We start from the raw sequence: 27,143 nt of genomic DNA, 5'->3' as shown, positions 1-27,143 counted from the left end.
TATATCATCTCGCCCCTCCCCCTTCCTGACTGCTTCTTTGCCCACTTCTTGCTTTTGCATTCCACTTCCCGACAGTACAGGTACGTGCATAGTAGTCTGTCGTCGACTGTCCCTACACGTCTTCCCACACTCCAATCTGTCCTTTCTCCGCTTACCTCCGCCCCCCCCTCGCCATCTGCCTCATCTCCATCTCCAACTCACCCCCGAGCCTAAAATCCAGCCACACTAACCCCGTCAATCCACAGAACAGAGCATCATGGCCGCCGACCGTCTCTCCTCGATCCTCAACCACCTGAAACCGTCCGGAGCCAGCGGACTCTCCGCCATGTAAGCACCACACTTCTCATCTCGACCTCCCGCTTCCGCACCGCTAACCAGCACGCCAGCACGCAGAAGAACCCCGACGATGTAGTCATCACGCTCGCGCTGCGCACGCCGCTCACCAAAGCCGTCAAGGGTGGCTTCAAGGACACCGAGCTGGACTACCTGATCTACGCGCTCCTGAAAGAACTCCTGTCTAAATCGAAGCTCGACCCCGCTCTGGTCGAGGATGTCTGTCTAGGAAACGTACGTCGTCCACATCACCACAATAATGTATATCACTACCAGCTAAACGTGACACTCTCTGGATACAGGTCAACGACGGCAAAGCCGCCTACCTCGTCCGCGCCGCCTCCCTCGCCGCCGGCATCCCGCACACGGCGGGCGGATCGTCCGTGAACCGCTTCTGCTCGTCGGGGCTGAAAGCCGTGCAGGATATCGCGAACCAGATCCAGCTCGGGGCCATCGACGTCGGCATTGCCGTCGGAGCGGAGCTGATGTCCGCGCCTGGCGATCGGATGCCGCGCCCGTTCAACGAGGAAGTCCTCCGCAACCAGGAGGCGGCGGATTGCATGCAGCCGATGGGACAGACGTCGGAGAACGTGGGCGCGGACTTTGGGATCACGCGCGAGCAGCAGGATCGGTACGCGGCGGAGTCGTTCCGGCGGGCGGAGGAGGCGCAGAAGGCGGGGTGGTTTGATGATGAGATCGTGCCGATTAAGACGACCGTCAAGGATCCGAAGACCGGCGAGGTGAAGGAGGTTACTTTGACGAAGGATGAGGGCGTGAGGTATGGAACGACTGCGGAGTCACTTGGTAAGATTCGTCCCGCTTTCCCGGGGTTTGGGAATCGGAGCACCGGGGGGAATTCGAGTCAGGTTACCGATGGTGGTGAGTTTGGTTCCTTTACTGAGTCGTAGAGGGGAAGGTAGTGCTGATTGTTATCTACAGCCGCTGCCGTGCTTCTCATGCGCCGCTCCAAGGCTATTGAGCTGAACCAGCCCATTCTGGCCAAGTTCTGCGGTGCCACGGTTGCGGGTGTGCCGCCGCGCATCATGGGCATTGGCCCGACGGCGGCGATCCCCAAGCTGCTGTCCCAGTTCAACCTGAGCAAGGACGATATCGACATCTACGAGATCAATGAGGCGTTCGCCTCCATGGCCGTCTACTGTCTGAACAACCTGGGTCTGGAGCACGCCAAGGTGAACCCGCGCGGCGGCGCCATCGCGCTGGGCCACCCGCTGGGGGCGACAGGCGCGCGCCAGATCTGCACGGTGCTGAGCGAGGCCCGACGCACGAAGCAGAAGGTCCTGGTGACGAGTATGTGCATTGGCACGGGCCAGGGCATGGCAGGGTTGCTGGTGAATGAGCAGGTATAAAGTCGGTTCATGTCATTATCATATTGTAACTTAATGCCATGCTATGTATGCGTGTACACAAGCAAAAATTGTACAGCGTGCACTGCGGTATAAACAAGCCAAGCCAAACCAGCCTGTCAACAAATAAGTATACACAACCCATCCCATCACGACCTACCCTCCCTCTCCCTCTCCTTCTCCTTTGCCTTCTTCATCCTCTCCTCCGCAGCCCTCGCCAAAACCTCCCTCCGACTCTCACCCCTCCCCTGCCCACCACCACCACCACCACCACCACCACCGGACCCCCCAAAACAAACTCCCCCCGGTCCACCCCCTCTCATCAACCACAACCTCCCCACTCTCCACGCCCTCCCAATCCCGAGGATTATAAAACTCCTCCTGGCCCACCGTCCTCCCACTCTTCGTATAATCCCCCCTCTCGACCTCCCTCTCAATCTGAGCCGTCAAATCCCAGAAATCCCGATCATGGTCACTGAACACGCAATGCGCCAGCTCATGACACAGCGTCTTGCGAATGGTCCTGTAATCGCGATACCCGTCGTAAGCGTCCGTGCGCAACCTCAACTCGATCACCTCGCCTTTATTCCGATTCAGGCCGAGCGTGCGCGACTCCATGGTGGTGTGTTCGATGGGGTCCATTTCCGTGAGCAGCGGGACGGAGAATTTGTGTTTGGCCATGGCGGAGCGGATGCCTGGGTCGGAGCGCAGGCGGGTGAGGAAGGTGAGGCTGCGTTCTGGGTGGGGGAGGTGGGGGAGGGGGAGGAGACGGTGGAAGGTGTAGGTGTCTGAATTGCTGGAGGTGGAGGAGGAGGAGAGGGTGTGGATTTTGTTGGTTGTGGAGAAGGAGGAGGAGGAGGAGGAGGAGCGGGTAGGCGATGCGCCGTAGGTTCGCCACGCCTGGAGACGCGCCTCGGCTTGCGTCTTGAGGGCTGTGGCTTGGGCGTTGAGCGTGTCGATGTCGCTGGTCGGGGTGCCCAGGAGGGTGAGTTTGAATTTCGGGGAGGTGAGCGGGAGGAGGGTGGAGAGCGGGGTGGGCGCGAAGGGGTGTTTGAGCATGCCGGGTTTAGGGGCGATGAGGAGTTTTTGGTTGGCCGGGGGGATGTGTAGGGTGTCGGAGAGGAGGGTGGTCAGGTCTGTCAGCGTGCTGGTTGAGGGCACGGTTAGGGTGTGGGGGTGTTGCGGTGGTGGATTTGTAGGGTTATGGTGTCGCTGTGGATGTCGCTGTCGCTGTTGGGGTCATGGTTGCTGGTGTTGTGCTCTGGGGAGGTCGACATTTTGATTTGAGATCTGGACGGGTTGGAGGGTGGGGAGCGAGAGATGGGGAGGACGACGGTGAGATGTTATATTGCCCGTCGCGAGTCGCGACAGACGCAGACGACGATGATCGACTCTTCGATGGACTTCGATTTGTTTGTCAGCGATAAGATGACCGTCATGGTCATGTGGCGATAAGATGTACCCAAATACAGAATCCGGAACAGGTTAGACCGCATCACGTGTCACCAGTAGCAGAGTACAGTGTAACTCCACCTCTAGTGTGCCATGTGACTGACAGTCAGTCTGCCTAGTGCCTCAGGCCCAGATCGGGCGATCCGCGCTGCTTAATCTGGCCTTAATCTGCCGTGTCTCTGATGTGTCTGGAGTTAAGTGATCCTGTCTGGGATATACCTAGCACCCCCCCCCCCACACTCGTCCTACGTTCCGATTTACGTATCGGGATAATGCCCCCGGTGGGTAGGTTGATTATGTGAAGATTGATTGATTCGAAATGAATATGGACTGTCCAAAACGATAACGCCGCCATGCCCAAAACCCCAACACCGATATTTACGATACTATGACCGCGGATCTATGCCGCATGACGCACTCGATGGATGGATAGTATATAATGCTCCAGATCACTCATACTGCCGGTCGTCCTTGCCGTCTTTCGCGGCCGGCTCGTCTAGCACCCACTCCTCTAGTTTTGGGTTCCACGTGTGACTGGTCCCGTGTCAGCCATGTTGCTACTTGTCAGATGCAGCGGAGGCAAGGCAAATACTTACTCATGGAACTGGGTGTTGGTCAACGCCTTCTTGGTGTACTCCTCCGTGAGTACCCCGTCATACCGGAACGGCACCTTGGCCGTCACGCCCTCGAAGGTCGATGTGCGCAGCGGATAGATGTCATCCGTCTGATACTCGTGCCCGTTTTTGCACTCCCACCGGGTGGGTTTGTTGGGGTTGAGACGGCTCAACCCGGTGATGTCGATATATAAGCCCGTGCTGATGTCGATCCAGCGCGCATCGATGATGTTCAGTCCCATGCCGCGATCGCGCTGTCGCGCCCACGGGTTCACGTCGAGGAGGTACTTGCGTTCGGTCTGGGGATTGGCGGTGGTGTACTGGACGACGGTCTGGTTGAAGTGATCGGCGAGGTGAAACAGCGTGGTATCCATGACCTGGGTGTCGATGTCCCAATCCCAGGGCATGATCTGCGGAATGTGAGTGAACGGCCAGAAAACCCAGGGCAAAACGCCACCACGACCACCCACCTTGCCATTCCACCACCACCCTAGCAACGTGCCGTGCGCGATCCACGTCTCCAGCGCATTGTCCTCAAAGAAATTCAGATACGCCCGGATCATATGCGTCAGGGTGACGGAGCGCTCCTCCTCCGGCACGGGCTCGCCGCGGAAGAATCGCGAATCGTAGTGGCCCAGGGTGTCGTCGCGGCCGGGCTCGTGGAAGTACTTGAACTCCTCGGAGCGGTTCAGCCCGTATATGTGCCATAACGGGTCGGGTTCGCTGTGCTTGACGAAGGTGCCGTGGGAGGAGGTGTGGTCGGTCGTCGAGCTGGGGAGTGCCGTGGCCACGGCCGCTGACCAGATCGCGCAGCAGACGACGGCCAGCAGGCCCCGGGGGGTCATGTCCGGCGGTTGGGGGCCGGTGAGGTGAGGATGGTGTGAGGGGGTGCGCGGTAGGGGAGGGCACTCATGCCTCTGCTTGCATTCTGTGCTGGGGAAGCCGAGTCGCGCGGGAGGGGGGAGTCGGAGTCGGGAGATCTGGAAGCAAACTGCGACGGGGACATGCACGATCGTTACAATCGCATGCCCTCAGGGGGTAGGCGAGCAGTGCAGTAGGCTAGCAGTGCAGTTGCAGTGTAGGCACACCTGACGGGGCGTGGTATGCACCAATCGACACACCAATGCGGTATGGACGAGACAGGGGGAGAGGGGGAGAGGGGGAGAGATGGAGGGAGGGGAAGGAAGAACAGGTGAGGGAGAAAAGGAAGGAAAAAAGAAGGACAGGAGAAAAAGCACGGGGAACGGTTCTTGGAGAGAGGGCGAACAGAAGAACCCCACGAGTCAACCGGGGGATCCGGCAGGCTTGGTAGGAGGTAGTATCCAGTACCTACTTACTATAGCAGACACTGGACAGAGTAGTGAGTAAGTAATAATGCTACTCCGTACTAACGGTGACTTGGACCCAAGCGGGGCGGCATTTGGACGGACTCCACAGTCCACGGAGGAGCCATTAATATTGGATTATTGGATCAGGAGTTTGGGAGGCGCTGGACCCTTTTCCCTGGGCGACTTCTTGAGGCGCGGATCGGCAAGGATGGCAGACGCATGACGACAGGGAGGGAGGCATGCCAGACTGCCAGTGGGCATGTAGAGCAGCAGTCAGGCAGTCAATTCATCGAGGAAGAAGAAGAAGAAGAAGAAGAAGAAGAAGAAGAAGAAGAAGAAGAAGAAGAAGAGAAGAAGAATCTAGGCAACCGTCAAAGCATCCACCGGAGCAGCAGTAGTCAGGTCGAAGCGCTCCGTATTTTATTAAGCCGAACGAACGGATTCGAGGATTGGAGAAGGAGAGGAGAGGAGATGGATGGATGGATCATGGATGCCTTTCACTTTCTCGCGTGCCATCCTTCCCGACCGGGTCGTTACAGTACGGTATTGTACTAGTACCACTTCCGTGTCAGCCACCAGCATCAATGCCGATGCTGACAGTCTCTCATCATATGCAGAATAACTCCCTAGACAGGTACATAAGTATCAGGTACCGACTGAGCTGGCAGTGGCCCTACTAATCAAGCCCCCCCCTTCCTTCTGCAAGCCCGATGCCTCTCCACACAATAATTGTCAAACAGTACATAAGGTGCGTCGTAGGGCAGATGCTACATATTATAGTTACCAGTAGAATATATATACCTAGATATGCACTGCACAATGCACAGCACACACTTACTTTACCTACTCACCTATATACGGAGTAATATCATCATCAACTAGCTAGGTAACTACTACTGTATTAAAATATCTATCCCAAACAGTTATTTCCCCAATCCTACTAAAACAGTGCAAGCCTCCGCGGACTAAACGTCAGATCCTTATCGCTAACCTGAAACATTCCCCATCCACCACCAGCATCCATGATCCATGATCAATCTCCATTTCCTTAGGACTTGTGTAGTGTGTACTACTGCTAGTAAGGATGTAGGTAATCCACATTTCATAATCCACATTCTAGGTACTTCACAATACACACAATACATAATACATGGTACACAATACTGTCATGAAACCCCCCCCCCCCCCCCCCCTTTTTTTAATTGATGATTCAATGGATGGTAAGGTATCCTCCCCTGTCTACTCTAGTGTTCAGTCTCCACCCCGCTTCCTTGACTCCTTACAAGTTAGATACCACACTACTAGAACGCCTACCAATCCAACCCAAGCAGGCCATTCTCCCCGATGGCAATCCACCGCAGAGCAAAAGACCCTGCCAATCTCGGAGCTATCGGTCGGTCGGTTACCAACCAGCCAACCACTAACTAACCACTAACCAAACTAATTGGGAATTGGGAACTGGGAACGAACTGGAAGAATAAAGATGCCTGCGGATCAACAAGGGATGGGTTGTTGCCTAACAGGAACTACTTACCACACAGACTACTGCTAGATACTAGTTCTACTACTATGGAGCACAGTGCTACTATTTATTTCCCTACATAGTTGGCTGTTGTTATCCCCGAGGAGGATTCAAAATACAGAACAGAACCGAACCGAACAGAGCCCAAGTTGTATGTATCTTACTGTACGAGCAGTGTATGGTACACATCAAATTCTGTTATTCTGTTAGAGACATCTGGTACCTGCTACTGCTACTGTACTTTAGCCAAGCAGCCCTGCTGTGCTGTGTGCTGTGTGCTGTCCGCCAAGGACCAAGGAAGGGCTGGCCTCGTCGATGATTCCGCCCGTACTCGTATCTTGGCTGCAGTGTATAGTAGGTACACACTTACAGTACCAGAGCACTATCACGGTACTCCGTACTCCGTACTACTCAGGTATTAGCACTAATAACCTGTGCATAATCTACACAGCTAAGCTACATATAGTTAATATTATTATATACCTTCATTCCAGTCAACGACAAGTGCACAATAGTCCCCTTCTATTTCTTATTACCTATTATTCCGTCCACCAGTCCAAACGGAAATCTCGGACATAAGGGCCATGTTAGAATACAAAGAACAATGACAAGAGAGACTAACTGGTACTATGATCCTTCTCATAGTATCTCGCAGTTGGACATCTCTAGTGAGATTCTCCATTGATTCATTTTGGATGACGCTATCACGTCGTTGTCGGGCTGTTGTGTGGTGATATCACCACTATTACTAGATACTACCTAGTACAGAGTGGGTAATCCGCACTCCATACCTATCTGAGGGAGGTGGTATCTATTCACTAACTACCTTATTGTCCCGCGGGATATTACTTTGTAATATTTATCTAGTGCTTACATAGTTACATGGGAGTGATGACGGAGGGGTTGTTCCTCAATTCCTAGATACCTACTATATGCATGGACCTGACCCACTGTAAGCAATGAGATCTCGATAACTAGTTAGATGGATAATGTTCGGAAAGGGAACCATAGCACAGTCGGAATCATGACACCTGACTCAAATCATGATACATGACTCAACAAGAGCATTTCATCTATTTATCCCATTCATTACTATCATCTACTAATTAATACATACCGAGCTAATCAAAGCAGCCAAAAGAAAAGATCTAAACCTGAGCCGCCTGCCTCAGCTCATCTACCACTTTCCAGAAGAACGCCTTCTCAATCCCCGGCTCCAAGCCATTCAGATCCTTCACTGTCTTCACATCCATCAGACTCTCTATGCATTGGAGGCGCAGTCCCCGCAAGCAGCCCAGGACAGCATCGCGATACCTGGCGCCCACGCTGGCCCCAATCCTCCTGGCAACCGCATCGATCAATGCCCTGGACCACCGTCCAGGATCGTCACGGTCGCACAACCGTATTGCGTTCTGATGGCCAGGATCTGCCAACGCCAGGGCCGGCCTCCAGAATGCAATCTCGGCGAGAACCACTCCCAGACTATAAATGTCGTGGCTTTTCCGAAATTGCCGCGCTTCCCTGATCCGGTCCGGGTGAACATATATCGCCATATCTGCAAGGCCATTGGCTGCCGGGCCACCTTGGTTGGTTCTATACGCCTCCCCTCCGCCTGACTGATCGGGCCGGTTGTACCGCCACCCACAGATGTAAGGCTGCGTGATGTCAACCTTCCCACTCTCTGCATCGTGGAAGAATAAAATGTTGTGGCTGGATATCCTCTGGTGGATCCATCCAGCACAATGCAGCTGGTACAGAGCGAGGGATAGCCTGTGGGCAAGAAGGAGACGATCCTCGAGCTCTGGCACATCGGGCCTTTCAGACTGATAGCTTGTGTTCATTACCTGTCTTAGGGTCATGGGCTGTTCTAAGAAGGCTGCGTTAATGGGATAATTGTAGACGAAGCCCACGACGGGGTGCTTATTCCCGTCAGGGAGCTGTCCCTCTGTGAGGATATATCCCACGCAGTCGAGTATACGAAAGTCCGCACTTGCGCAAAAGGTCTGGTGGAGAAGGCCAACAAGATGTTGGCGCCGGTCCATGCGAGCCTCCTGGTTGATAAGCGAATTCTGGGATTCGGTCTTTTGAGATCGCCATTCCGCAAGCACAAACTGTCCCTGCTCTTCGCCCTCCGTATGGCGATAATAGAAAGTCCGCACATCCGGTGCGTCCGACCCCATTCCGGAGCACAGCAAGTCAGCGCCAAATGCCAGCTGAGGCTCTTCAAACCCCACCAGCAAGGATATTGGGATCACCAAATCCCTCTCTGGGTGTGGATTGCGAGGTTGGGCAACATCAAAAGGCATCCGATGCTCTTCAGTCAGATTGGTCTTGTTTTTCTGACGCAGCTGAATGACCTTCGCGACGGTGGCATTGCGTGGACCAAAGGAATCCTCCTTCACAATGGGCAAGTTGAGTGTCATGAATAGAATCTCTGCCATCAGGCCCTGGGACAGAGCAGAGGCCTCGCTTCGTGAAAGCAGAGCTTCAAGTTCATTATTCACAGCAATAATCTCCGTTAGCTGATTCCTCAATGCGACTCTGTTGTCGAACGACGCGACAGATTTGGCGCTGGTATTCATCCTGGCCCGGCGCCTGTGGTCATTTCCTTCTCTTGAATCGAGATGCATCTGTGCGTACATGGCTTCAGACAAGGACAAGTCTAGCGAGCGGCTCTCAACTGATGAGCGCTCTGAGTGCTGTCTAGCGCGGTGCCTCGTATTATCCTCTTCCCGCTTCTTTAACAGCTGGAGCATGTCCTTGAGTAGACGACGAACTAAGCTTAGAATCTCGGGGACGTTCAGGGTCTCATTTCTCTTCAAGGCCTCGTCGAGAGGGGCATTGAATCCCCGTAGCCTCCCCCACAGACGCAATCGCATCTCCTCAATGCGGAAGCGCACGTCCAGGTCTACTGTGGTCCTCTTGGGGACTGAACGCTCCATGACATGGTGGTATTTTAACAGGCAGGCTTCGAAAAGGTAGGAGAGCGAGTCCAAAAATGTGTCTGGATCTGGCGGCGCCATGATTTTGTCGTAGCGAGGGGAAGCAATTGATAAAATTGCTGCAACGTGGAATGCTTTTGTTGGTCGAGATATTCCCTGGGACAACACGGGATCTCACTGACTGGAGACAGCCACCTCAGTGAATATGAAGGAACTATGATGACCGCTGAGGCTTCCAAAGTGCAGTTCTAAAATCTAGATCGACAAGTTAACCCTATACCATGACATCTCCAGCAGCTTCCAGATTGCAAAGAACCCACAGGATAAAAATAGGAATTGAAGATACAATAGGAAACGAGGGTGTAAGAGAAAAGTAGGTAGGTGGTGATCAAAGAAAGGAGAGAGAAGCAACTGGAATACTGGTCCTTTACCCACAACCGGTTCAACTCTCCGCATCAGGCAGGCACGAAGGGGACACACACACACACACACACATGGCCGTCACATCTTCGCTCTGCTCCGACAATGAAAACAACACTTGCTCAGATCCTTCTGCGGCAGAGCCGGAGTCATGGGAAACGCTTCGATGAAAGGCGCGTACGTCTCCTGCGTGAGTCGGCGTCTCCAGTCTCCGGCCTTCTCTTCCTCTTCCTCTTCCCCTTCCAAGACAACCCTCTTCCCTTGAATCCCCCTCCGCACTTCCGGCTTCTTAACCCACCCAAGACCACCCCCTCCCTCCATCGCCTTCCTCGCCAACCGCTTCCTCGACTCCCGCAACCTAGCCAGCCCGCGAGCAATATACTGCTCGTCGTCTTTCAACTCTTCACTGAACTGGAACCCGAACACGGGGTTCTCCTGCTCAGTGTCATCGTCAGGGTAGGCATAGTGGTAGACATACTCGCGCTGATACCGATCCTCGCGACGGATCTCGGCGTGGGTGTGATGGCGCCGCGGAAGCATGTGGATGAGGTTGCTGATGTAGAGAGGGAGTAGATTGGGGGAGAGACGGAGGAAGAGACGGCCGGGTTCGGTGGTGATGGGGACGTTTTGGACATGGCGGAGGGTGTTGCGGACCTCGTGGAAGCTGATGACTTCTGGTGTTTCTGACGCTCCTGGTGCTTCTGGCGCTTCTAGTACTGGTGTGGTTGCCAGTGGTGATGATAAAAGATCCGAAGGTGGGAAAACGCCCACCTGATAATCAAAATAAACCGTCCCCAGCCCCGTATCCCCCTCCCTCTTATACACCACAAACCTCAGGCCCTCCAACCGCAATCGATCCAACCCCAACAACCCACCATCCCAAAAGATATCTCTCCACGTCGACTTCGGCTGAATGGTATGTACCTCCACCCCGACCGACCTCAGCCCGCTGCACGCCCTCCCAATCAGCGCAAACACCTCATTCCACTCCCACAGATACATATCCATGCCCATATCCGACGGAAGCCTCAACCGAAGGTGCCGGATCTCCCGCACCTGCCAGTTCTTCAAACAGCACATGAAATTCGAGAAACTGCCCACCTCCTGCGTCCAGAAGACGGTCTGTTGGTAGAGGAGGTGGCGCGCTTCGCGGTAGACTTGATGGCAGGTGGCTAGGAAGTTGAGGTTGAGGGCCGGGTTGCGTGTGAGGGAGTGCGGGCAGGGGTAGTGCGGGGAGGAGACCATGGTGCGGTTGCCGATGTGCATGTCGACGTTGAGGATGTGCGATTGGAGGCTGGAGCAGCTGGGGTGAGACTGCGAGCAGATGGGGAAGTCGGGGGGCGGGTGCATGAGGTTGCGATGGAAAGGGAGGGGCTGGTTGGATTCCGCGCAGGGGAAGAGGATGGGTTTGCGTTGGATGATGTGCGTTTGCGGGGGGAAGATGAAGGTGTAGATCAGGAGGCGGATTTCGGCGGGGAGCGTGAGGAGGTGGTGTTTGGGTTGGGAGTTAGGGCTCCTGGGTTGGGTTAATCATGATGGGGATGTGGGAATGGGGGGGGGGGGTTTGGGTCGGGGTGGGACATACTGGGTTGGGTCCATGATGACCTAGAGGGGGGTATTGGTGTTAATACTGGGCAGGAGAGGATGGTGGATGTTGAGGGGTATCGTTCATCGACTATCTCAGGCTAGCTGTCAGCATCACGCTAAGTGGCGGTAACAAGCCCTGGTGATAAGAACGGATTGTGATGAGGAAGGATATACCTGTGACTACTCATACACATACACTCAAGCATATAAGGCTATAAGCTATACGCAGTGCAACTTTGTCCTGTATTACCAATCATATACTTTTCAAGCAGGTCTATCCACATCGCGAGGTCGTATCTAAGTCTTGCTCCCCGGCAGCCTCCGTCTCGCGCATCGCGCACCCGGCCATCATCCCGAACAGCTCACAGCAAGGCACAGAAACACAAGGGAGAGAGGGCCAGAGGAGAATCATGTCGTTCTACATCACATTGCCGATTCTCGGCGAGAAAAAAAAAGGTAGGGGGAACAGTAAAGGAAATAAGCAATTGAAGGGGATCAACATCTTTGGATTGTTCGTGACCACATTGTCGTTCAAGCTGCGATGGATGATGCCTCCCAGCTGCAGCTCACCAGGATCGGGCAGCGAAGGAAGCAATTTACTGCGCAGACTCGGCGGGCTTCTCGCCCTCAGCCGGGGCATCCTTCATCTCCGTGTCGGCCTTCTCCTCAGCCTTCTTAGCCTCCTCTTCGGCCTTCTTGGCCTCCTCCTCGGCCTTGCGCTTGGCGTCCTCCTCAGCCTTGCGCTTGGCAGCCTCCTCCTCCTGGGCCTGACGCTCGGCGTCCTGCTTCTCGCGGTAGCGCTGAACGATGGGGCCGGCAACGAAGCGGATCTCGTCCATCTTGGCGACGTACACCGACTTGGTGGTGTCCTCACCCTCCTCGTAGAGCCAGTCCTGCACGGGTTAGAACACATCGTATGAAACAACGGAAGAGGATAGTCCTACCTCGAGGTCAGTCAGCTTGGCCCGCAGCTTGTCCTTCTCCTCCTCGTTGGCGAACTCGGAGTAGATGCCGTCGATCTTGTCACGCAGCTCGTAGATGCTGGCCTCAAGCTCGTTCTTCTTCTCGTCGGTCTCGGCGATGAGCTTATCCTCCATGTACATGGAGTTCTCACGCTCAGCCCAGGCGCTCAGGACGGTCTCGTCCATGGAGGTGGTGCCGGTCGAGATGGGCAGGTCGCCCTTGCGGACCTGCTTCTTGACCTTGCGGGTCTTCTTGGGCTGCTCACCGTCCTTGGCGTCGGTGTCCATCTGTCAGAAATCAGTCAATCAGTTCACGGAGGTCGGCGGAAGCGGCAACTCACCTCGCCCTCCTCCTCAACAGGCTCCTCAACCTCCATGTCCTCAACGTAGTATCCGGACTCGACGTTCAGGATACCGTGCAGGTTCAGGCGAGCCTTGAGCTTGCAGATCATGAAGTCGTCGTTGGCATCGGCCTTGACGCCCTTGACGGAGAAGCGGCCCACCCAGGGGTTGACCTTGCCAGGCAGGGTCTCGGGCTTGGCGTAGCGGGCCTCGAGGTCGAAAGGCTGCTTGCGGTAGAAGGTGAGGATCTTGGTGGAAGGCATGACGTTGCCGCGGTTGAAAACGGTCAGGCTGGTGTCCTCGTCGGGGATATCGGCGGACTGCTCCCAGGTGAACTCGATGGGGTAGTTGACGATGTCGTGCACGGAGAAGTCACGGACACGGAAGACGGGGGAGAGGATGGCGCAGCTGAAGGCACAACCACGGGCAATGGCCTCATCCTGATTGAGAGTGAAGGACAGACCCTTGCCGAAGAACTTGGCGATGGCATCCTTGATGGCGGGGACACGGGTGCAGCCACCGACCATCTCGATGTGGTCGATGTCATCGACCTTGAGCTTAGCCTCAGCGAGAGCCTGCTCGATGGGGACGGTGATCCGGTCCAGAAGGGGCTTGACCATGATCTCCAGCTCCTCACGCTTGACGATGGAGCGGACATCAACGTCCTCCATCAGGGACTCAATGCTCATGGGAGCAGCGGGGTTGGCCGACAGGACCTTCTTCATCTTCTCGGCGGCGGCCAGGGTACGGGACCAGGCCTTGGGGTGGGAGCGGACGTCGATCTTGAACTTCTCCTTGAACTCATCGGCGAAATGCTCGGTCAGAGCGCGGTCGAAGTTACGACCACCGAAGTGACGGTCGCAGGCGGTGGCCTTGACGTTGAGCTCACCCTTGCGGAACTCGACGATGGAGGCGGTGTAGTCACTGTGACCAATGTCGACGAACATGACGCGACGGGGCTTCTCCTCGGGACCGGGCAGGTCGAGCTTGGTGATACCGTAGCCGAGAGCGGTGGCGGTGGTGTCGTTGATCAGACGCAGGACCTTGAGGCCGGCGATCTCACCGGCGTCAATCATGGCGCGGCGCTGGACGTCGGTGAACCAGGCGGGCACACTGAGGGTGACATCGGAGACGGGCAGCTTCAGCTCCTTGGAGGTGATGTCGCGGATCTTGGTGAGGTACATGGCGACCAGCTGGACGGCGGAGAACTTCTCCTTCTTGCCGAGGTAGCTGACCTCAACACCGGCCTGGCCGTTGACCTCGCAGAGCTGGGTGGTGCTGTACTCCTGCTCGAGCTGGACATCGGGGTCGCTGAAGGAGCGGCCGATCAGGCGCTTCAGGTTGCTGACGGTGTTCTTGAGGTTGGAGGTCTCTTGTGTCTTGGCAGCCTCACCGATGGCTCTGCTTCTGGCGTTGAAGCCGACCAGGGAACTAGATGGGGAGGCGTCAGTAGGTGTTAGAATTGTGGGTGGTGGGGAGGGGGCAACACAGGCCGACGGAGGGGGGGACTCACGGAGTAGATCTGTTGGAGACTTCATTGGTGATCTGTAGGGCAGCAAAGATGCCAGTTAGCACAGCACAGCACAGCACAAGATAGCTCATCAGCTGTGGTGGGATGGAGGACGCCGAGAGAGCGCCGAGCGCTCAGACGGGGAGCATCCAGAATTGGACGGGGACAGAGGCAATACGCACAATATCGATACCCTTGTTACGGGCAACACCGATCTTGGTGCTCTGGGCACCGAAATCTATTCCGACGACAGACATGGTTTATGTGGAGGCGGGGTAAGGTGACGGAAAGAAGAGGGGGGAGGAGGGGGTATTAAAAACAGGAGGAGTAGAGAGGGGGGGGGAGGGGGTGAGTGGGAGAGTGGAAGAAGGGAAAAGATATGGAAATGAGGAGGAGGGGAGGATGTCTTGGGGGGGGGGGATCCAGAGCAAAGAAAAAGAGCGAAGAGGAACGGAGGGGGAGAATTTGCAGCGGCGCCACTAAGGCGGGCGGGCGGTCGGGCGGTAAAGCTGGGTGGCTACTGGCCTGCTGTGTTGGCGCGTCCAGATTTTTCAGGCTGTCCGGTTTGGCTGCTTCTTGTCTACTACGGCGTCACCACTCGTGGTAACAGTCAGGGAACTTGCGAGATGTTGACTCCTCTTCTACACCGTATCTATCCATCTACCTATCTAAATATGCAGCGGCAACAGGACAGCAACCACCCAAATGACTCGACTCATGCCTCCGTCCCTCTTGGGCACTCGTCGAACCTTCTGGCTCCTACTCGACGCCTCCCGCTCTACACCGCCTGCCCCAAACCCGGCAGATCGCCGCCTCGCCACCTCACCGCCCGGGCGGGGCTTATCGATAACCCTCCCCCCTTCAGAGTTTTCCGCCCTGGCTGACTAATCCCCGCCTCCCCCTTTGCCTCAGGCCAGACAGCCCTACGTCTCCGGCCGGTGATGGAGAGTGATATGATGATAGTATATAGCCCACGACTCATACACATACATAACAAGATGCATCCCGACCTTCGCCAGACTATGCATGACCAGAGGCACTGACTGCCATTGGTGTTCCCCTCACTCCATCGCTGCAACTGCCCAGCCCCCCTCCTCCTCTTTCCATGTACGCCCCCAACCACCAATTCCAGGTTTACTTCCACCCACAGGAAGTGAACCGGAAGACACCATCCGGGCTTATCGGTCAGAGGGAGACCGCTACGCGATGCGCGACGGGTTCAATTCAAGCCAAAGACCACTAGTGAGTGCTATCATTGGAGACTAACTATTTGGACCCTAGAGTGTAAAGATCATTGTGCTGTATCTGTTACGGGAGGATCATTATATGGAAGGAATTGCGCCAGTGCGTCTACACCAACGGAACGACTGCTAAGGCTGTGATGGCGGATCGTTCAAAGGGGCTTGCTTCATCTTCAGCTGGTCCCGACACTACGGCTGTCTAGTGGCTAGTGGTTATAACTATTATACTATATCACAGTCCCTTAAGAATGCCTCTCTTTTTGCGGCTGAGGCGGCCTATCGCGCCTCCATGGTCGAACCGAACCCATTATGCCAACAGTTCCTCGACGAGAATCCGTTTCAAGTCCTCCAGATAGGTGTCAATATTGGATGCCTCCTCATACCCGTCGTTGAAGCAATACAGCAACCGGAGCTGGTCGTGGAAGGTGTAGATGAAAAGCATGCTCATGCCCAGGACAACGTCGACGCCCGTCTTGATATCTCGGACGGTGATGCTTCTGCCGTATGTGCGCTGCAGGTACTGCTCGGCAATCCCCAGGCTACTCACCAGCGCATCCCGAGAGATGGGATGGGCCTGAAACTCGGGCGTTTGGATGGCGTTGCTCAACATGGTTGTAAAATCGCCATGCCGCACCAAGATCTCGGGGTCATTTTTGATCAAAGTCTTGTAGTGCGTGTTCAAGGCCTGTGCTGTCTCCTCATAGGAAGCGGGTAGGTCTAACTTGTAGGGGTACGGCGTGTAGAAGACGGATGCTGCATACTGGCTCGTGTTGTATGGTGCGGGCAGGTATGGCCGATAGTTGAACTGGTTTGCGTTCGCGTAGTGGTCCTTGGTGCAGCTGGGGTCCGCATTTCTGACGATTGCCTGGACATACGCTGCGTGCACGGCGGAGGTGACACTGATTCCCTTGTTCTTGCACCTGTTGATGATCGCCTCTGTCGTCCGCGTGGGAAAGACTAGTTCCGTGTTCTGACACTTGCCCGCTGGCACGGTCCCGACTTTCGAAACAGGGCCAATGCCCGGAATGCTGGCCATCCAGCCCCCGAAATCCGCGGTAGCCTTGGCTGTCTGCTCTGGCGTGAGAGGCCCTGTGTGCCCGAGGACCTCTTCAACGGTGGGCACCAATCGAGTATACTCGTCTCCAAACTTGAGGTCCTTGACCGGCGCCGCCAGAGCACTCAGGTAGCTGTGACAAAGAAGCAACATGCCTACCCCGTCCAGTGTATAATGGTGGGCCCGGATCAAGAGCTCGGACGACTTAGGGACGTAGTACAGTGTGGCCTGGTTGATTGGCGCAGTACTGGCGTACAGCTCCTCTGCGTCCGAGGCCGGCGACACGATGAAGGTCGATGCAAGCCATTCCTGCAGGGCTGCCTCATCAGGGACCTCGTAGACCTTGTTTGTGCCTTCTATCGTAGTCGCGATCTGAGGCTGCTCGTGGCGTAGCTGCTTCCAGGCATGCTTCAACGCAGACTCGACATCCACGGCGTCGATCTCAACCTTCAGTTTAGAAAAGATGGTATAGTGCTGGCGACCCTCGCAAAGGGCCGCGGAGGCAACCCCCGTGACGATGAAGTAGCTCTCCAATCCACTCACGGGGCGCTCCCAGCGGCGTTCCGAGACCTTTGACCAGCCCATGACTTTGTCTTCGCGAGTCTGAGAAGTAGTTTGCAAGAAGGTGAAAAGTGGATTAGACCTGATGTTTGGGAAAGGTCACACAAAGATGGGTCTAAATATTTGGGGGAAGAGAGATAGAGAGGTAGACAGAGAGAGAGAGAGAGAAAGATAAACAGAGAGAGAGAGAGAGAGAGAGAGAGAGAGAGAGAGAGAGAGAGAGAGAGAGAGAGGAGATCGGTGCGAGTTGCGCGTCACCTTTATTGCAAAGCTAGACAGGGGAGGAGACACAGAAAGTGAATGGCCTCCACCTACCGCATCGTAGTGCACCAGGAAATGATTTCATTCCTGCCGTCCTTCCCGTGCTTATTCCCTTATGTACCCAAGTGCTTATATGCTTGTACTATATGCCACCGTATGCGATTTGGGTGTCAGGACGGAGGCTACATCCTTGCCCGATGGAGCAACCCGGGTGGACGCGGCTCCAGGGTGGGATCAGATGAACCTTGAAGGTAGCAGCAGGAAGTTAAAAACAGGTCGGCTGTAGGTGCTTAACTTTGAGAAGGCAGCATAACCGAGCGGGGAAAAGAAAGTGGATGTACTCCGTGGACTGTCTGTCGGTCGAACGACTGGGCTGAATCAGGAAAGGGCACCAGTCCGGTGGAATGGCCGATGATTGGGCACGCCGCGTAAAGATGCGCAATAACTTAACAACACTGAGTACTGTAAGCCTGGAAGTGGAACGGGCGCTGTTCTATAACAAACTTTGGACACTCTGCATTATTATATTAAAGGTTCAGATAAGCCACTGGTACTCTCTACAGTGACGAGCATGGTTACTATCATTATCATTATTATTATACTCCCACTCCGCACCACCACTAGATAGTACTGAAGGAGCCCGATCGACAGTCTCTCTACCTCATGGCGAATAGATGGGGGTGACGATGGGGGCTGGGGTGGGCTCCCGGGCTGTAGCCTGCGGCTGCTCCGATTCCTGGTATCGACGTCTGCACGTTCCCAGTGGGGATTTAGCCTCACGTGCTGGGGCGTGGCTAGTCACTCATCGGCATTGGACCTAAGGATGGTCTGATTGTCTGGCCGTTACTGCCTACTCGGTATATCTATAGCTATAGCTATACTAGTTCTAGTGTATCACGGCCGGACCCGCGAGCTATAATGTCTGTTTGGGAACGGTTGGCGCGGATGTTGATGATGCAGAAGTTGGGTAGAATAAAAAGTGACATGAGGTAATGCAATGTTCCATAGCCACAATGAAATGAGGGGCGCAATCAATAGTTACAGATAAAGTGTCCGACGCGTCTTGTGCTATTTTTGAGACTGCCACCATCAACCCGCTCAGTCGTCTCCATCCCTCCCCGCTGGACCATCTGGGGTGAAGGAATACACTCGTTCAGATTTCAGACCATATCTTCCGGCCGGGTCGATCTCCCTATCTGCCTTGGAATCCTGCTTTGGCGCTTCAGCCGTGGCCGCCGTAAAGCTTGAATCGTTCTACCCTTCTCTGGCTCGGATAGTTCCCCAGAAAGTGAAGCTGCTACGGCTTGCCGTAACATCAATTCCGGCGAGCTCGCCGACATGACGGACGGATGGCCATGAGAAACGCAAGCTTCCGGCCCTGTGGTATGTAGATCATACGGCTTCTCAGTCTTGGGATGCTCGCTGGGCTGCAAATGTAGCTCAGCATCAGTCACGTCCACTCCGTGACCATCTGGGCTCTGTAGAAGACCGGTGGACTCATGTGCCTGGCGCGTAAGATAAAGTTTGGCTCGCTCCTCAGGGCTCATCAATGTATCCACATGTTGGGGGAGAGCAATTGAGTTTGCGCCGGAGTCCGACGTCGCCACCGAGTCGAGCGAGTAATCTGGGTGGAGACCGATTCGAGGCACCTCCGGAAGGGGGGTCATGTATTTGGCCAGGCTGGCCCCCAAACCAGTCTGGTGATCGACATAACGGTCAGGAAGCTGCGGTGCCACAGAAAGCCGGCCATTGACCTTGGCCGACGGACGGATTGGGACGCCCTTCTCCTCAGCCTTGGCTCGAAATGTGTCTACCTGGACATTCAGCTCGTCCCCTTGGGCCCTCGCTTTTTCCACGGCCTCCTCTGGGGTGGTATGCTCGTCGGCTTTGGCGGCATCGGCTCGGGGCCCACCCCACGTGCGCTGGCCTGCGGTGAAGATCCCATAGACTATGTAGAGCCAGTTGAAGAAAGGGTTCAGGATGAACATCAGCGGGTAGAGCCAGGCCTTGAAACGCTTAAGCTTCAGTCCAAAGTAGAACATGAGAATGTAGTTGAGTCCCAGCGAGACCGCAATGAAGCCCACTGGAAGGTTCTGGATCTTGCAGGAAGTTGTCATGACCGAAATCACCAGAATGAAGAAGAGCAACGCCGTTGTCCTAATGGTGTTCTGAAAGAAGCGCACCAGACACAGCAGCGGGTATCGCTTCCATAGTCTGACATCGGTCAGCATACACACTTCATTGGTGATGTATCCAAGGAACCATCGACGCCGCTGCTTGAGGAGGCTGCTGAAAGTCTGAACTGCCTCTGTCTTACAAAAGGCACTGGTACACATCTGGATTTGGTAGCGCTCAATCGCTCCAATCATGAACAAGTGTGTCAGCCAACGGTCTTCTCCCAGGTGGCATTTGCCGTAGTCAAAAAGGTCTTCACATTGCTCGGCCTTATCCGCAAAGTAATATTTGGCCATCTTGCGGAAAGCTGAGTATCGCAAAATTGTCAGGGCTCCTGGGAGGCAGGTTACGGCGCCGCAACCAGACTCGACGGTGCGTTCAACAAGCTGGCCATGTATATACTCCATATCCTGTAGAACGGTAATGAGCGAGTTCCTTTCCGTGGTAGAAGTGATGATGCCTGTCATCGCGAGCATGTTGTGCTGACTTCCCGGTTTCAATTCCATGTCGTACATGAAATTCTGCAGACAGAGCTTGTCAAGGATGCAGTCCGAGTCAATGAACAACAGGAAAAGGTCGTCGCGGTGCTTGAGATAGTCTGCATAAACCTTGTCGATCAGTCTGAAGGTCTGTTTCTGGCAATGTCTCTTGCCACCATGCTTGAACCGGGACACAGTCACTCTCGCGCCTCGGTATGTCACATCTATGCTCTGCGGGTAGCTCTCCAGCGCTATCGGAATGCCGAGATGGTTGATCACTTGAAGGTAGGGCTCATCAATGTTGCACCCGTCGTAGGAGAGAAACACGTGGATGCAATACGATGGATAATCACTGTTGACCACCGAGTCGATTGCCTTGATCAGAACATGAGGCTCCTCTTTATATACCGGCATGACGATGATGGTTTTCGGCGCGGTGAAGTCATCCAAAGCCTCTTTCACCCGTTTGGTCCTACCCAGAGAGCCAATCACAAATCTGTGGACACAGAATAGCCAGGGTATGATTAGCAGTGCTGAAAAGGCCCAGAATGCAAACCACTGCAATGCAGCCACGAGTTGACCGGGAAAATATTTCGTAACTTGAGTGGGCAAAGGAAGAATGGCGATCATAACAGGTAGAAAGACTCCTCTATATGTGCGTTAGGGAAAGCTTCTGTATGACCGTAGATGTCGTGGCGACTCACCTGAAAATTACGAACAGAACCGCCATGATGACTGCAAGAAGTCTGATGCTCCAGTGATCTGCCTTTTGGTAGACCTTAAACAGGCAGTATATGAATGCAGCAAGGAAAAGGAACCACTCCAATAGAGCTGCGAGCAATATAGGCCCGAGAACCGAGACGTATATAATCTTTGATGCCATCAGTGAGAGTTACTTTGTACCACGAAGTCTCGCCACGTACGTCTTTGGTGGGCCATGTGTCTAACACTGCCGTCGATGCGTTTCCGGCCATGGTGAAGCAGCCCGCGATGTCCCTTCAGGGTCCCCCTATCCGGGAAGAGTAGAAAAAGCGCACTTGCTGGGCAGGATCAAGGCGACCGGCTATCAAAGGGGTATATTTAGGGGGGCAATGTCTGCTGTAGGAGCTATAAGCTAGACAAGCCTGCTTGTCAACGACCGTGTGGGTCAGTGTTTATCAATGGTTCCTGTTGCTGAAAATCAAACTGTTAGCATGTTGCCAGTGGTACCTCGGCAAACGTTGACAGACTATGAAGACGTATGGGGCTGAACATCTGCTTTGATCCACCTAAGAACACAGCAAAAGATAGGTCCTCGAAGGATAAGTCTGCAAGGACGCGGGGGGCACAAGGTACCGAAAGATGCGATCGTGCCTATGTTGGCTAAGCGTATGGGTCTATAACCAAGACAGTAGTAGCAGAATAGCATGTCGACTTCCAGCCTGCGCAAAGGCCACCTCGAAGATCACACACCGGGAAGGTTGCGAGTGGTTGCGAGTTGTCGCGAGCCTCCCCCGGATCTTCGACGAAATTGGCAGGTGCTCTGGACGCCCGGCACGGGACACCCCAGGCCTTCCAGTGGCAGTAGCAGAGCAGCTTCCATCTGTCTCTATGGCATCCAATGCCTACAGATACACCCATGCGGTTGTTCTTGAAGGTCAAGTACGGCTCTGTATTGATACCAGGACTTGCAGCAGGCCAAATACCAGCAATTCTCAAATTTGGCAGTCTAGAGACATCAGTATTGAAGAGATCCTTTCTGGGCAGCTTTCAAGCGACCAACTAAAGATGTAACCCATATTGTCAGGCATGTATTCTACACCAGTTTGATGAAAACATTTCTGATAAGTATTTCAGGCCGTCATTGAAATACCACGGTGGGACTTATTCTCGTAGACGCAAGAAGTCGGTTTATGGTTGGAATCTCGATAGATCTGCCCGTCCTACGCAGTGCCAACGAAGGGAGCGCGTACCTGCGGATGCAGTCCGTCCCCATGTGGGCAAACAGCATATGACATGCATTGGCTCGGAACCAATACTGATTGCGAGGAAGATTCCAGCGCCCCGGGGGGCCTGAGACTTTGTCACACGTCATGCAAGGGAGAAAGCCAGTCCTGACTGTCAGTGAAAGGGAAGTCAAGTACTACTACTCTGTAGTAGTATGGAGAGAGAGCCTGACAGCCGACTCTCTTCCGCATCCGGTCTAGTCTCGATCCAGTCTCACCCCTCAGCGCCACACCCAGCCACTTCTCCGGCCTCAGGCCGCAACTCTCCGTGTGGCGGCAGCTCCGCCGCGGCGCTCAGAAAATTTCCCCCCGCCGCGCATTATTATCGATGACTCTTCTCTCAGTTGCTTGCAGGTGTCTTTCCGGTCGATTACTCTCTCCTCTGCGCTCGTCTATTCCCAGGTAAGAAACAAAGGCTTCTCCTGCGTCTGTCTGTCTGTCTTTCTGTCTGTCTGTCTGCCTGTCTTTTACCGCGCGCTTTCACCAACCCGGCCTTCTCCCATTATTGGCCAGTTCGATCCCTATCATCGCTATATATAGGGCTCCTGGTGACCCCTCTCATCTGCTTGTCTGCATTTTTTAACTCCCTTCCCCCCCACCCCCCCGCACATCACTGACATGCTTGGGTCGCAGTAGGGGCATTTCTTCTTAAACTCTCTATCCCATATCCCCGATCGCACGACCCAGATTCTTCGCGACCATGTCCGCCGACGAGCAGAAGACCGTCGCCCCCAACGCCGAGGCCGAGAAGGATGTCCAGAGCGTCCTGGCCGAGCTGAAGGGCGAGAACGAAGCGCCTGCCAACGGTGCCACCAAGGAGGATGCCGAGGAGGCCCGCATCGTCGAAGCCGCCGCTAAGCTGGGCCAGCAGTCCGCGCAGGCCGAGGAGAAGAAGGAGATCAAGACACAGCAAGAACGGGAGTCCCGTCACGACAACCGGGGTCGCGGGGGCCGCTTCAACCGCCGCAACAACTCCAAGTTCGATCCCTCCTCGCAGGAGGTGACGGACGACCCGGTCCAGATCCGCAAGCAGGTCGAGTTCTACTTCTCCGACTCCAACCTGCCCATGGACAAGTTCCTGTTCTCCAAGGTGGGCGGTAGCACCAACCGCTCCGTTCCCCTCGAGCTCCTGCACTCGTTCAAGCGCATGCGCCACTTCCAGCCCTTCAGCGCCATCGTCGAGGCCCTCAAGACCTCCGAGACCCTGGAGCTGACCGACAACGAGACCGGCGTGCGCCGCAAGACCCCCCTCCCCGAGAGCGTCACCGAGACCCACGACCACAGCGTCGTCAAGGTCTTCGAGGACCAGGCTATGAGCCGTAGCGTCTACGCCAAGGGATTCGGCGAGGAGGAGCCCACCACCCAGCTCGACATCGAGGCGTTCTTCGCCCCCCACGGACCCGTCAACGCCATCCGTCTTCGTCGCACCTATGACAAGATCTTCAAGGGCAGCGTGTTCGTTGAGTTCGAGTCGGAGGAGAAGCAGAAGGCCTTCCTGGCTCTGGACCCCAAGCCCCAGTGGAAGGGACAGGATCTGCTCATCAAGAGCAAGAAGGAATACTGTGAGGAGAAGGTGAAGGACATCGAGGCCGGTCGCGTCAAGGCCAGCGGCGGTGGCCGTGGTGGTCGTGGTGGCCGTGGTGGTAACTTCCGTGGCCGTGGTCGTGGCCGTGGCGGAAACCGTGGCGGTAACGACAACCGCGACTGGAGGGAGCGTCGCGCTGCTGACCAGCAGAACGGATTCAGCCGCAGCGAGCAGCCCAAGGAGGAGCGTCGTGAAGTCCAGAAGGACTCTCGGTACGATACTCAACCCCATCCCCATAGCCCTCCGCTTCCCCCTCCCCCTCTCACCCTCACAATCAACATATCCCTAACAATCTCCAGCGGCGTCCCCATCGTCCAGAGCACCACCGACGACTCGACGTCCGGCCAGAAGCGCGCCCGTGACGACGAGGCCGGCGCCAACGGCGACCACCCCTCCAAGAAGGTGGACTCGAAGGAGTAAATCCTCAAATCCAACCAACCAACCAACTAACCAACTCCTCAAAACCTCCTTCAGAAAAAGTTGTGTCTAATCAATCAACTCATTGTTTGCTTCTTTGCTTCGGAAAGGGAATGGATAGGATGGGATTTTTTAAAAAAAAGCATGGCCTGGCTCGATTACACCTCACTGACTAAACTTGAAAGAAGACCATACGTATCATAATGGCGTTGTATATTGCTGATCTGAATTTTTTTTTTTCTTTTTCTTTTTGCTCTTTCATGATATGGGTCTATTTCAGATTTAGATTCTACGAATCGAATTCGGTGAATTCGTATTACTTGACTTGGGTGGGAGATGGGTCGTACGTAGGTAGCGTTTCTTAATTTCTTAATGGTCTGGAAGCGTAAGGCTTTAATTACGGTGGTTCTGGTATCACGTAGCACTATTTTACCGGTGACGGTCTCTCAAGGATTCATGAGTATTGTTCTCATGGAGATTTGGTCAGATTCAACTGATCGGATGTGGTATATACCAATCAGGCTATCATAGACTTCTATATCACGGCACACACATCATATATACTCGGCCGTGAGACAAGAACATCAGATACCCCACGACTATGTTTAGAATCAAGGACTCATTTCTTCTTCTTCGTCTTATCGACCACATCAATCCACTGCGTCTTCAAGCCCCGTCTGAGCAGCGCCGTCTCGAGCGCCTTCCGCTGATCACCCTGCACAAGGACTTCCATGACGCCCTTGACTGCGCCGGCAGCCTGGCCGACGCTGGTGCTACTAGCGCATTTCTTCTGCAGCTCCTCGGCCAACAAGGTAGGAATGATGCCGAAGACCTCCAGGTTCCACACCTTGGTGATCGTCTTGGATCCTGTCCGGCGCTCCAGGATCACGTTGGCCTTCGGCGCGGCGCCCGCTTTGGGTTTCACGTCGGAGATGGTCTGGCCGGGTTTCAGGATGACGTAGTGGGCTGTCATGAGCGAGTGGTCTTCCACGAGACGGCGGAGCAGGCCGTCGCGGGTGGTTTTGCCGCGGGCGAGAGTGCTTCTGTCGTCGGCGGAGGAGGACGCAAAGATGGCGCTGGCGAGGAAGGGGTTGAGGGTGATGATGCGTTTGTTTTGGCGGTCGATGATCGGGGGGTTCTGGGACTGGAGGTACTGATCGAGGTGGGTGGAGACGTCGGAGGGTTTGTAGTAGTTGTTGGGATGGGTGCTGGAGAGGGCGGGGAAGATGGTAGGGGTCAGCTTTCCGGTTGGTCGGTATAGCGTCTGGACTGTGAGCGTTTGTCCGACAGAAGGATCGCTGCCGTCTGTCGCGGCGGGCTTGTTGCTTCCGGGAGTCGCGGATCTCCCTGCGTTTTCAATGGCGTTCTTGGATGGAAGCCTGTACGGGACGAACTGTTCCACGCGGCGATCGTTGAAGTCCACGTCCATAATGATGGTCTCTTGGCCGTTGCGATCTTTGGACTTGACCAGGCGCTGCTTATCCAGGTACTTGATGAACTTTTTGACGTTCTTCCAGCTGGTCTTTTTGATCTGGTAGAACTGAGCCTGCTTTGGGGTGTGGATGGGGAGGTATGGAGTGATCATGTTCGATACCAAGGCGGAAGGTTGAACAGGATAGGATAGGCCGTGGTTGGTAGCTGATGGGTTGTCTTGTTTGAGTTTGAAGAGGGAATAAAGGAAAGCCTTTTCGAAGGCCTCATCGATTTCTGTAAAAAAAAAGTCAGTATGAGACTGTCTTTCATGAATATTAGCAAGCCTCACCTTTCGTCGAGGGTTCCTTCTCCTCGATCTCAGGAATTTCCTCGTCAGGCGCTTCGCCTGAAGGCTCCTCGGCAGAATCCTCACCACCCACAGCCAGGTCTTGAACACCTGCTTCGATCTCATCCACATCTTCTTCCTCCTCTTCCTCCTCATCCCAGCCCTCCAGGTATTCCGGAGCAGGGTGACCAGGCTTGGAAGATGAACTCCAGGCCCATAACTCATCACCTTCCCAGTGAAGGCCACGCACGGCGTGGCCCTTGGTACCCTGGACCTCTCCGAGGGCTGAGACATCAATCTCGCATAGCCCAACAAACAGAGGCACCGTGTGTCTATCCAAACTGGCGACAGCAACCACAGCGTCCTTCACAGCACGCTCGTCGAAAGGCGGTTCATTCGCCAGACCCGGGGTCATCAAGTCCGCACCCCCATGCAGCTTCTGCATCACCATTTGCGGGGTATGAAGCAGTGGTACCAAATCGGGGTTGTTCCAAAGGGTATAAACCGTGGGGTAGATACGTCCGTCCGCGCCAGGCCCATGGTCGGCCTTGAACCACAGGATCCGTTCGTCAAGGCCAGGGTGCGTTCCAACATACACTGTTCCTTGCACTTCGCGGAGCTGCGGGCCGGCAGTTGTGGTGAAGCGCGCTGACAGACAGTTCTCGGGGAGGAGGGCATTGCGAATCGAGGTGAGGGTCGGCGCCGTGGGGTTCGATGCGCTGGGGTTTGTCGAATCATCGCCGCTGAGTTCGACTGGCGTGCTCGAGGGGATTTCGATCTTGTAATCGCTTATAATCTGATCGGCGATTTTCCGGCGGTCGGAGGACCGCAGGGGGGACAGATTCTTGATCTATAATTGTCCGACGTCAGCGAAGTGCTATAAGGGTGCAATGCGATCTTGGTCGATCGGGTCCCAGGAAAGTGCGGGGGAGGGGTAAAGTACTGTGGGCTTCTTCTTGAACATGGTGGAGGGATGAGCATGCAATGGTTGGATGGAATGAATGAAATTATGAAACGACCGAGCCCATTCAGCCAGCACCAGCAATGAAAGTGAGTCCGATGGTGGGTAAATGGAGAAGAAGGAGCTGGTCGCAGGGATACTCTGGATGAACGAATGGGTTTGACTGCCGCAACAACAATCGGCCGCGTCTCCGCTTCCGAGGCTTCGAACAACATCATACATCATCGCTGCATCCACAGGCTAGTCGTCCTAGTGCGAAATCCACTCTCTTTGTCTACAGCGGAGCATC

The 27,143-nt window shown here is 54.9% G+C and overlaps 10 protein-coding genes across 10 annotated transcripts; 3 read left to right on the top strand and 7 right to left on the bottom strand.

The window, feature by feature from the left end:
* The first annotated feature begins 18 nt into the window (after positions 1-18).
* kat1 (putative 3-ketoacyl-CoA ketothiolase (Kat1)) lies at positions 19-1,790 on the top strand. Its single transcript, XM_025543547.1, has 5 exons — positions 19-80; positions 246-327; positions 387-567; positions 636-1,212; positions 1,273-1,790. Exons 2-5 carry the CDS (start codon positions 257-259, stop codon positions 1,698-1,700), a joined length of 1,257 nt encoding a protein of 418 aa, XP_025398017.1. The 5' UTR covers positions 19-80; positions 246-256; the 3' UTR covers positions 1,701-1,790.
* A 144-nt stretch (positions 1,791-1,934) lies between these two features.
* BO70DRAFT_353889 (WLM-domain-containing protein) lies at positions 1,935-4,608 on the bottom strand (the record flags this gene model as incomplete). The annotated part of the gene is made up of 3 exons (XM_025541840.1): positions 1,935-2,844; positions 3,609-3,683; positions 3,746-4,608. The coding sequence occupies 3 exons, from the start codon at positions 4,606-4,608 to the stop codon at positions 1,935-1,937; spliced, it is 1,848 nt and encodes a 615-aa protein (XP_025398016.1).
* A 612-nt stretch (positions 4,609-5,220) lies between these two features.
* Positions 5,221-5,718, top strand: BO70DRAFT_66078 (uncharacterized protein). Its single transcript, XM_025548629.1, has one exon. The coding sequence runs from the start codon at positions 5,311-5,313 to the stop codon at positions 5,644-5,646; it is 336 nt and encodes a 111-aa protein (XP_025398015.1). The 5' UTR covers positions 5,221-5,310; the 3' UTR covers positions 5,647-5,718.
* A 1,976-nt stretch (positions 5,719-7,694) lies between these two features.
* BO70DRAFT_66072 (uncharacterized protein) lies at positions 7,695-9,797 on the bottom strand. The gene has a single exon (XM_025548628.1). It carries the CDS (start codon positions 9,634-9,636, stop codon positions 7,762-7,764), a length of 1,875 nt encoding a protein of 624 aa, XP_025398014.1. The 5' UTR covers positions 9,637-9,797; the 3' UTR covers positions 7,695-7,761.
* Positions 9,798-10,056: 259 nt separating this feature from the next.
* Positions 10,057-11,574, bottom strand: BO70DRAFT_380696 (uncharacterized protein; the record flags this gene model as incomplete). Its single annotated transcript, XM_025545427.1, has 2 exons — positions 10,057-11,491; positions 11,561-11,574. The coding sequence occupies 2 exons, from the start codon at positions 11,572-11,574 to the stop codon at positions 10,057-10,059; spliced, it is 1,449 nt and encodes a 482-aa protein (XP_025398013.1).
* Positions 11,575-12,158: 584 nt separating this feature from the next.
* Positions 12,159-14,714, bottom strand: hsp88 (Hsp70 chaperone Hsp88; the record flags this gene model as incomplete). Its single annotated transcript, XM_025545426.1, has 5 exons — positions 14,559-14,714; positions 14,380-14,411; positions 12,866-14,297; positions 12,507-12,812; positions 12,159-12,455 (listed from the first exon to the last, which is right to left on the bottom strand). The coding sequence occupies exons 1-5, from the start codon at positions 14,631-14,633 to the stop codon at positions 12,159-12,161; spliced, it is 2,142 nt and encodes a 713-aa protein (XP_025398012.1). The 5' UTR covers positions 14,634-14,714.
* A 931-nt stretch (positions 14,715-15,645) lies between these two features.
* BO70DRAFT_363370 (uncharacterized protein) lies at positions 15,646-17,479 on the bottom strand. The gene has a single exon (XM_025543546.1). The coding sequence runs from the start codon at positions 17,254-17,256 to the stop codon at positions 15,925-15,927; it is 1,332 nt and encodes a 443-aa protein (XP_025398011.1). The 5' UTR covers positions 17,257-17,479; the 3' UTR covers positions 15,646-15,924.
* Positions 17,480-18,518: 1,039 nt separating this feature from the next.
* On the bottom strand, positions 18,519-21,121 carry chsD (chitin synthase D; the record flags this gene model as incomplete). Its single annotated transcript, XM_025540386.1, has 3 exons — positions 18,519-20,796; positions 20,852-21,018; positions 21,071-21,121. The coding sequence occupies 3 exons, from the start codon at positions 21,119-21,121 to the stop codon at positions 18,654-18,656; spliced, it is 2,361 nt and encodes a 786-aa protein (XP_025398010.1). The 3' UTR covers positions 18,519-18,653.
* A 1,256-nt stretch (positions 21,122-22,377) lies between these two features.
* Positions 22,378-24,431, top strand: BO70DRAFT_339194 (tRNA maturation protein LHP1). Its single transcript, XM_025541239.1, has 3 exons — positions 22,378-22,534; positions 22,766-23,929; positions 24,017-24,431. Exons 2-3 carry the CDS (start codon positions 22,833-22,835, stop codon positions 24,135-24,137), a joined length of 1,218 nt encoding a protein of 405 aa, XP_025398009.1. The 5' UTR covers positions 22,378-22,534; positions 22,766-22,832; the 3' UTR covers positions 24,138-24,431.
* Positions 24,432-24,727: 296 nt separating this feature from the next.
* On the bottom strand, positions 24,728-26,950 carry BO70DRAFT_339190 (putative RNA binding protein Ligatin/Tma64). The gene is made up of 3 exons (XM_025541238.1): positions 26,837-26,950; positions 25,897-26,743; positions 24,728-25,841 (listed from the first exon to the last, which is right to left on the bottom strand). Exons 1-3 carry the CDS (start codon positions 26,855-26,857, stop codon positions 24,754-24,756), a joined length of 1,956 nt encoding a protein of 651 aa, XP_025398008.1. The 5' UTR covers positions 26,858-26,950; the 3' UTR covers positions 24,728-24,753.
* Between the last annotated feature and the right edge of the window lie 193 nt (positions 26,951-27,143).

The sequence above is a fragment of the Aspergillus heteromorphus genome, assembly GCF_003184545.1.
Source record: "Aspergillus heteromorphus CBS 117.55 chromosome Unknown BO70scaffold_18, whole genome shotgun sequence".
NCBI classification, from domain to species: Eukaryota; Fungi; Ascomycota; class Eurotiomycetes; order Eurotiales; family Aspergillaceae; genus Aspergillus; species Aspergillus heteromorphus.
The sequence above is the reverse complement of the archived record's forward strand: the minus strand, read 5'-3'. Positions and strand labels throughout refer to the sequence as shown.

What these genes read in the sequence shown, in the direction of transcription:
- kat1 (XM_025543547.1), top strand. Translation starts at nt 257, where the DNA reads ATGGCCGCCGACCGTCTCTCCTCGATCCTCAACCACCTGAAACCGTCC. An exon ending in GCCAGCGGACTCTCCGCCAT is followed by an intron (nt 328 to 386) that starts GTAAGCACCACA and finishes CCAGCACGCCAG; the next exon opens with CACGCAGAAGAACCCCGACG. An exon ending in GAGTCAGGTTACCGATGGTG is followed by an intron (nt 1,213 to 1,272) that starts GTGAGTTTGGTT and finishes TGTTATCTACAG; the next exon opens with CCGCTGCCGTGCTTCTCATG.
- BO70DRAFT_66078 (XM_025548629.1), top strand. Translation starts at nt 5,311, where the DNA reads ATGACGACAGGGAGGGAGGCATGCCAGACTGCCAGTGGGCATGTAGAG.
- BO70DRAFT_66072 (XM_025548628.1), bottom strand. Translation starts at nt 9,636, where the DNA reads ATGGCGCCGCCAGATCCAGACACATTTTTGGACTCGCTCTCCTACCTT.
- BO70DRAFT_363370 (XM_025543546.1), bottom strand. Translation starts at nt 17,256, where the DNA reads ATGGGCTGGTCAAAGGTCTCGGAACGCCGCTGGGAGCGCCCCGTGAGT.
- BO70DRAFT_339194 (XM_025541239.1), top strand. Translation starts at nt 22,833, where the DNA reads ATGTCCGCCGACGAGCAGAAGACCGTCGCCCCCAACGCCGAGGCCGAG. An exon ending in GAAGTCCAGAAGGACTCTCG is followed by an intron (nt 23,930 to 24,016) that starts GTACGATACTCA and finishes AACAATCTCCAG; the next exon opens with CGGCGTCCCCATCGTCCAGA.
- BO70DRAFT_339190 (XM_025541238.1), bottom strand. Translation starts at nt 26,857, where the DNA reads ATGTTCAAGAAGAAGCCCACA. An exon ending in TGTTCAAGAAGAAGCCCACA is followed by an intron (nt 26,744 to 26,836) that starts GTACTTTACCCC and finishes GGACAATTATAG; the next exon opens with ATCAAGAATCTGTCCCCCCT. An exon ending in GAAGGAACCCTCGACGAAAG is followed by an intron (nt 25,842 to 25,896) that starts GTGAGGCTTGCT and finishes TTTTTTTTACAG; the next exon opens with AAATCGATGAGGCCTTCGAA.